Source organism: Macrobrachium rosenbergii, chromosome 8, assembly GCF_040412425.1.
Source record: "Macrobrachium rosenbergii isolate ZJJX-2024 chromosome 8, ASM4041242v1, whole genome shotgun sequence".
Lineage (NCBI taxonomy): Eukaryota > Metazoa > Arthropoda > Malacostraca > Decapoda > Palaemonidae > Macrobrachium > Macrobrachium rosenbergii.
The window spans coordinates 7,321,489-7,330,235 of NC_089748.1; the positions used below are offsets into that span (position 1 = coordinate 7,321,489).

At 37.0% G+C, this 8,747-nt stretch overlaps 1 protein-coding gene across 3 annotated transcripts in view; it reads left to right on the forward strand.

Moving 5' to 3' along the window:
* Window positions 1-8,171, forward strand: part of LOC136840582 (E3 ubiquitin-protein ligase RNF19B-like) — a 173,847-nt gene extending 165,676 nt beyond the window's left edge. The window contains exons 12-13 of one of the 3 annotated variants that reach the window (XM_067107230.1): window positions 2,158-2,308; window positions 6,943-8,171. In XM_067107230.1, coding sequence (XP_066963331.1) covers window positions 2,158-2,308; window positions 6,943-7,590 — 799 coding nt within the window. In that variant the 3' untranslated portion in view covers window positions 7,591-8,171. The remainder of the gene's footprint in view (window positions 1-2,157; window positions 2,309-6,942) is intronic. The other 2 variants (XM_067107232.1, XM_067107231.1) reach the window with 2 other exon arrangements.
* The last annotated feature ends 576 nt before the right edge of the window (window positions 8,172-8,747 follow it).

The following is an 8,747-nucleotide window of genomic DNA, read 5'->3' on the forward strand; positions in this document are numbered from 1 at the left end:
CTCTAGCACAATATTTCGATTTATAGTGAATTTTAAAAAAACATTTTCCTTACGCTCTGCGCTGTAACTCTGCGAACATCTCAGAAATTCTTTCGTCTCGTTGTCGTAATATTTGCACCGCTTTATATTAGTTGTTACATAAAGTTTTATATGTGAAAATGTGCGCAATTTCATGTACAATACAAAAAAAGTAACTCATGGTTTTAGCTTTTATCGGTTTTGAAATATTTCCATATAAATCACGATAAATAGAAAAAATTCGACTTCGGTCAACTTTAACTCGACCAAAATGGTCGAAAACTGCAATTGTAAGCTAAAACACTTACAGTCTAGTAATATTCAATCAATTAGCTTCATTTTTCAATAAACGGGAAGTCTCTAGCACAATATTTCGATTTATGGTGAATTTTTGAAAAAAACATTTTTTACGTCCACAGCGTTTAATTCATGCATCATTTTGTGATAATATTTTCTCTGTGTTGCTTTGATTGTTGTAAAATTTGTTATAGACCAAAATCATTGCAATTTAGTGTAAAATACAACTAAAAAAAATTAACTCATTAGCTTTAACCGTTTTGCTTACAGCGATTTGTATACAATTATATAAGAGTTTTTTTTTTGCTGTCATATATTCCAATATTTATATATGATAATGATATTTTTTCATTTCTGATGGTTGCATACTAAACTTCAGGCAATGACAAAAAAATGAGCCAAAAATGAACTCTTAATCTTAAAAACTAAGCGTGCTGTGATTTTTTGAAAAAACTTTTTTTCCGCTTCGGCACTAACTCACCGAACGCCACCGGCATACGGGAGTCGTTTTTGTAAATAGGGCTTCGGCGTTAAAGGGTTAATGAAAATAATAGATAAATTAATTTCTCAATGATAGGTATTTTAGTTATATTTCGACTTAAAAACACTTCGTATAACGAAAAATAACCTTGCCCCCTATAAATAAAGTACCTAGACTCTAGAGATTCATGTACGGTAACTAGAAACAAGAAAAGTGCTCAGGACTGAGTTAAATGCAGCGAAATAAACACTGCGTAAACATTTCCAAACCAAAACACTGATCAACTATGAATGCAATTTTTAATACAAAGGCAGTATAAGAATACAGTATATACAATATTATTGGATACAGTGAATTAAGGCATAACATTTTAAAAGATCCATGGAAAGGATGCATATTTGTTATGTTGATGTTTGTATAATACAATATGCAAATATAGAGTACAGTATAATGTAGGCAATGCTACCGTGTATGTATACAACATACCATAGTGTAGGCTAAGCTAATTCTTGTTTGTTATTCAATTTCTCTTTGTATTGAATTACCATAAGCCACTTTGCATGAACCTCCAGAATAAGCTGATATTAATAATTACTATACCACATATGTAAAGAGTATCTTTTGTGGTGTAGGCTAGGCTACCATTTATGTATACAGTACATGGTACCAAATACCCTAGGGTAGGCTAGGCTATGTTCGAGATACTTTTTGGTATTTCTTACGTTTTTTCCAACAAACGATGGTTTTTTTTTTTTTGGAACCTAACCCCATCATAAGTAGGATAACACCTGTATAAGCATTTTTAGTTTGTTTTGTGTGTTTGAACTATCAAAATAGACAGTTCTAAGTGTATTTTGAAGGGTTCTAAGTATTCGCTGGTTTTAGCTATTTACGGGGGGTTGTGGTATGCATCCCCTGCGAATACGGGGGGTTTACTGTGTTTGCTTATTTAAACTGAAGTGACAGATGGCAAATGCTAGTTGCTCATTTGACAAATATAGGTAGTCCCCAGTTATCGGCGGGAGTTCCGTTCTTGACAACGTGATGATAACTGAAAATCACCGATAACCGAAAATCGCCGATAATAGCACTGATCCCTGGTTATTGGCGCTGATATCCGGTTATCGTCATCACTAGACAAATGCCTAAACCAGATTGCTGAGAACTGGGGACTGCCTGTAGTGTGATCTTTATTTACAAGTTAAAAGAGTTAAAAGTGTTTGTTATAATGTTAATTATTTATTGAAATGATTTTAATGTAATTTTTTCGTATTCATGTATTTCTGCTATCACTACCATCACCACCAATGTTTTAGTAATGGTTATGATTATTTGTTATGAATGATTGTTTTGTATTACAGATTAGAAGTTCATGTAGACATTGCTCATGGTGCACGTTCTATAGCAAGTGGGGAAACTGCTTCATTGGCAATATCGGAAAGATCCACACATACAGTAGATACAGAGAATGCCTCTGTGCGGGGCCTTGCTGGTTCTCTCCTTCAGTACAAGGTCAGTTATTCAGTGAATAAAAACATTCATTTCAATTTATGTCCATTCAAAACCTCTTCTCATGCCTTCACATAGATATCATGCAATCAGACACGAGTGGAGAATGGTGTTCTCAAAGAAAATCAAGTGGTGTTCCTCAAAGAAGTGTTTTAAGCAGCAAATTATTCTTTCTTTACAAAAGTTTATGTATACATAAGGGTTAAGTTCTTGAACCCCTTGCATAAGCTGAAAATTTACCTGTTATAGAAACCCTTTGTAATCTCATAAATCACCTTCAGTCCTATAGACTGCTGTGTGTAATTTTCATAATTAATTTTTTTTTTATAGTGAAGTCGCTTGTTTCGTCCTCAAGGAGTTACCCTCCATGGTCTACCAGAGCTGTGTGGGTGACCAAACTAATGTCAAAGAATTCTCTTATAGCTGGTCTCACGGCTGGGTATTGTGTCATAGTGATAAATACTGTAACACTTGGAATGTGTAATGGACTCAAAGATAAGGGGTTACTTTCCCAAATCTACACAGCAAGGCTGTATACTGTACCCAGGTTCTTCCATTGTCAAAACCTGCTTAGAAGAGGAAGTGATTAATGCACATTTGCAGTCTGCTGCAATGTCAACAACAGACCCAACGCAGAGACCAAGAACCATTATTCTCCTTGGTCAACACAGTGAAGTTTATTATTACCAGCGCTCCAAAAAAGTGAGAAATTTGTCTCTAATTTCATTAGGGAGGATCATGGATTTAGTTTTAAACTTTTGGAATTAATCATTAATTTGTGTGAAAAAAAGCAGGAACCCTGCATTTCTTGCCATCAACAGTCTGCGCCTATTTCTGCGTATCGGTGCCGATACATACCTAACAGAGGCATCAGTAACCGAAAATCACCGATTTTCACTTACCATCACACCGCCAGAACGGAACCCCCGCTGATAACTGGGGACTGCCTGTAATAGCCTACCTAGACAACTGGTTGATCTGGTGGCCCACAAGAAAAGAGTGCTTGAGAAAACCTAAGAGCAGTGGTCAACACATTACAGTCAAAAGGTTTTATAATAAATTGGAAAAAATCCCGCCTCACGCCAGCAGACGCTTTCAGTGCTGGGACTGTGTTGGGATACTTTTCATGGCCTGTTGTCTCTCCCCATCATACTTAAAACAGAATAAGTCAAGTCCTCAAAAGGTTCCTTGCACAACTCAGAAGTTTCCTGACGGCAACTAGAACATATGCTGGGCCTGCTGCAGTTCACATCAGTAATAGGTCCAATACTTAGATTACAACTAAAAATGTGAACACAATCTGGCTATGGCATCTAAGAAAAAGATGCAAGACCAACCTCACCAAAAGATTAAAAAAGTGGGGAAGATACTTCAGCCTTGGACCCGGAAGGAATCTCTGGCGAAACAGATCACGCCGAATTCTCCTTGTATACGTGACAATACACACAGATGCCTCATTGACAGGTTAGGAGGATATTGAGAGGATTGTCAGGTGGCAGGGAGGTGGTCAGCTACTCTGAGGTATTGTCATATCAGTTTCCTGGAGCTGATGGCTGTCTTTTTGTCTCTCAAAAAAACTCAAACCTCCAGAAGAGAGACATTTTGTGGGGTCTAGACAACATGATTGCAATGTCTTACATCAAGAGGTTGGGGTCACGTTCACCTCCTCTCAGTTGGATAATGCTAGCTATCCTTCGGATGGCACAAGCAAGGAAGTGGTACTTGTCTGCAATTCACCTCACAGGGTCTCTCAGCGTAATAGCTGACTCGCTACCAAGGAAAACGACAGCCTCAACAGAGTGGATATTGGACAACCACTCTTTTTCAAACAATAGCCAACATGCTTCCACAACCAGAAGTGGATCTGTTCGCCACATACAGAAATCACAAACTCCCAGTATATGTGTCTCCAAACTTGGACAATCAAGTAACAGCAAGAGATGTCTTCATACAAAGCTGGAACAAATGGAGGCGATATATCTTTTCCTCCATTGTCCTAGATTTCGAAGGTTTTTGAGCAAACTTCTAACCTTCAAAGGAACAGCTTGCTGAATAGCCTCAAATAGGCCAAACAGGCATTGGTTCCTATTACTTCAACAATGGGCAAAGAGATCAATTCCACTACTATTCGCTGTTCTACCCCAGACAGTAGGAGGGAAAGTCGTCTACGCATCCTCCTTTCTGAGCCTAGACCTTTACCTATGGATTTTTTTTTAATATATACTGTGAAAATTACTCGCCCAACCTAGTGCAAAAATTATGGACAGCTATCCAGCAATACCAGTCTGTATAGAAGTTTGATTAGATTATATCCATACTAAGAGCCCAGTTATGGAAACACTTAAGTTTTCCGATATACCTTTTTGAAGACAAACGCCTTGCGGTTACAACAATCATGGCATACAAGGCAAGATTAACGGAACCCTTGCTTTATGGATTTGGGGTTGCCTCTAGTATAGAAGTTGTCACTTCCTTTCTGTGGTCTTTTGCTCTACAGAGATCTGCTCCCGAAAGGCTTCCAATTACTTGGTCCCTGAACAAGGTGCTTAGACTTTCATCAACCCCTCAGTTCAGCAGACCCAATACTACCACAACTCACATGCTACAAAAAGTGATTTTCTTGGTTGCATTAGCATCAGGAGCTCATATTAGTGAACTGGGCTCTCTTAGACAGGGACGATACATCATGCAAACAGCTGACCATCAATTATTGTTGTCCCTTAGCCAAGAATGAGGATCCTTTAAGAAGGAAATCTATTCTGATAAGAAAACTCAATTTAGCGTACAAGACACTATACCCGGTTCCAGCACTTGGGTTTACCTAGAAGGCATGGATAACATCCCAGAGGGTCTGATTCTCCCACACCCTAGCTCAAACTAACCACTCTCCCTACAAGGGCTGAGAATGATTGTACTGTCTCTTGTTAAAAAGGCAAACCAACACTCCTTTCGTAGGTCACATGATATTAGGAAAGTAAGTACGTCATTGGCCTTCTTCAGAAATGGCTCTCTCGAAGGAGTCTCTGAATGTACAGGGTGGTCATCAGAGACAGTATTTAAAAAAAAAATATTGCCACAAGCTCAAACAAATTTGATTAGTCTTAATCCCTAGGTACTATAGTAGAAAACCAGGTGTCTTATTGAGGGTGAGTATGCTAACTATCACTGGGAGAAGGGCAACCAAATCCAGCATGCTTAGGTAAGCCACTGTAGAACTACATCCTAAAACGCAAGTTCGTGTATAGTTTCTCGTTCTTTGGTACCAAAAACCAGAAGAGTATTGGAATAAAGAATGGGGCTTGAAATTTGTGGCTTGACCTCAGACCAGAAATGTTTTTCCTTTGGGATGTTGGGATTAAAAATTGAGAGCTTAAGCCTTTTTTGTTACCTGTCAATTTCTTTGTAAAGTTCCTTGAGGACGAAACAAGCAACTACGCCATCAAAAAACAAGGTTTGATTTAGGAAAAACCTATTTTTGGTAGTCACTGTTGAATCTCCAAAACCTTCCCACTTCCCTGACAAAATGGCATGGGATTTGGGCAAGGGATCATCCTGCATTGACCAACTGAAAGTTTTTTTTTTTTTTTTACACTACCTTTCCCTCAGACATAAGCTCTCTTCCTTTTCCTTCTCAGCCCTCTCACACTAGGCTGGGACTCACTGCTATAAAACTTTCTCTCCTACTGATGGATACCATATGGTTCAAAGGGGGCACTGTTCTTTGTTTTTTGACAGATAAATCCAGTTACAGGCTGCTCCAGGAGCAAGAGCCCGTGCCAGCACAAGGCTGGCTTAATCTTAAACAACAAACAAACAACTGAAAGTAATGCGTCTTGGTCTCCGCGTAGGGTCTGTTGTTGACACTAATGCAGACTGCGCATGTGCATTTTATTATAAAAATGACATTTTTATAATAAAATAAAGTTTTACATATACTTACCAAGTATTTACAGAGTGGGAGCCCTCCCTCCTCCCCTCTCATGGACATTACGACATAAACAAATTGAACCTTCTTGCTATGTTACTCCTCTTCCCCGTAAGTTGACGGGGCTAGCTACTTACACCAAAATAAACGAAAGGATCGCTACCACGAGTTTTCACATTTTAGCTGCCACTTATTAGAAATTGTTAGCTATGTAATTACTTGGTAAGTATATATAAAACTTTATTTTATTATAAAAATGTCATTTTTCTTTCACTTTTCAACCAATGTAACTTACAACTCATAGATACTGTACAAATACTGCAAAGAGATCTTGTCAGGATTTTTAATTTGTAATCAATTTTTTGATACCTTTTAATTTATGTTAGGGAAATTATATGTGTAAGTAATTTAGGATATGGAATTCAAAAGAACAAAGCCTTGGGCCCACTTCTGAGATGAAATTTTCATATCTGCAATCTAGCTGGCATTACAGTAATCATTATTTTGGTTTTAAGAGTATTCATGTCATTTTTGTACTAATGATCAGAATATGGTGCGAATACTGATCTGTAAATGAATTCAGCATTTTTCGTTTATTTTATGTTGGATCATTGCCACAGATAAGATTTCTGTTAGAATTTCACGGTCAGCACTTAAAGTGTCATAATTATCATGCAACAGTAAATATTGATGTTTATAATTTCCATTTCAGCAGGTTTCTGAGAGTGAGGCTGAAGAAGATACTGGAGCAGGAGGAGACAGTGCAAGTCGGGTGCTTGAGGAAGGTGTCGGAGTTAGCCCACATGTCACTAGTCTCTATATTCACTCTATCCCTCCTTCAGCAAGTGACAATAATTCTGCTGTACTAGCAAATGATGGCAGTAATGATCAAGGTGCAGCTGATCTACGTCTTGATAGTGTTAGTGCTATCATAACTGCTCGACAGTATTCAAGACGGCACAGTTCTTCAAGCAAAGGTGTTACATTTGTAGGAGACAGTCTTGAAGCTAGTGATCATATAGCACTAACATTAGATGATGATGATCATGAAGATGTGACTTCTCTAGGTCATGAGGATTGTGCTATTAGCACTTACAGTAATAATGTTCCTGTGGTTATGGAAGTACATCTGGATAAGGAAAAAGTCGTAAATTCTGTGAAAAATCCTGTTTTGAGATCCATGCATAGAAATTTCCTATGCAGTAGCAGCACATCTACTTTGCCATCAGTCCATCATAGTGAAAGTGCTGACAAAAGTAAAACAGAACCAAGCAAGCGTCGAGCATCTAGTGTCGAAGGAAAAAGAAACTCTGATAAACCATTGAGATGTGAATCATTTCCCAAGTTGGAGAATCAGTGAGTCTGTGATACTATATTGTACTCTTCCTTTTTTATTCCATACTGAATAAAACAAGGATATAAAAATCATTTTAAGTGTGATATCCCAGATGGGAAAAGCTTTACATTAAAATAAGCACAAAATAGTGTATATTGAGATTTAAGATATGCGAGGTCCCACAAAGACTAGAAAGGTGTTACATGTCAGAAATGTGGTATAAGTGATTGTAAATAGTTCTCAAAGCTGTGACAGAGTGTCAGGAATATCAGTATTCCTTTAATATGCCTTTGTTTCAGTCGTTTGTTATATTGTATTGTCTCTTCAGTATAATTTTCATAACGGTAACTATTCATTCAGAAGGGTGTAAGCGCTTTTGCTCTGTCTGAAGTAGCCTAAAACATTATGATGCCTATGACTTGCGTGGAGTTATTTATACCTTCACAATCATTTTCATTGATTCCTTTGCATTTGCTTTTACAGTTATTACTAATATTTTTAATTACATACACAAAGTCTAGAATGTGATACTTTGGTTTATTGAATGCTGTAGCTATGTAACTCAGTTTCATATCAATTCCTACCTTAAGACTTACAGAAATGTTGGTGTAGGCAGGTTTATAAACATTAAGACAGTAACATAAACTAAAGTTATTTGGCGATGTTAATCTTTTATTTTGTCTTTGGAATATATACAGTATATTGTAAGCACAAACATTATATATACAGGCGGTCCCCGGTTTACGACGGGGTTCCGTTCTTGCGCGGCGTATAACCGAAAATATATAGGCGGAACATATCGAAAATCGTCATAAATCATAAGAAAACCTCACTTTTAATGCTCTGGGTGCATTGAAAACGATGTAAACTGCATTATTATTGAGTTTTACATCAAAAAACCTTCAAATTATGATTATTCTGCCATTTTATATATTTCTTCCGCCGGATATGTATATATATATATAAACTCCCGGAACATATCGTAATAGGAAATAATTTCTGATGAATATATTTGAAAAGCGTCGTAACCTCGAATATATCGGAATATATCGTAAACCGGGACTGCTGTATATATATATATATATATATATATATATATATATATATATATATATATATATATATATATATATATACATATATATATTATACGTGTGTGTGTAAAGAGAAGGAATCACCTT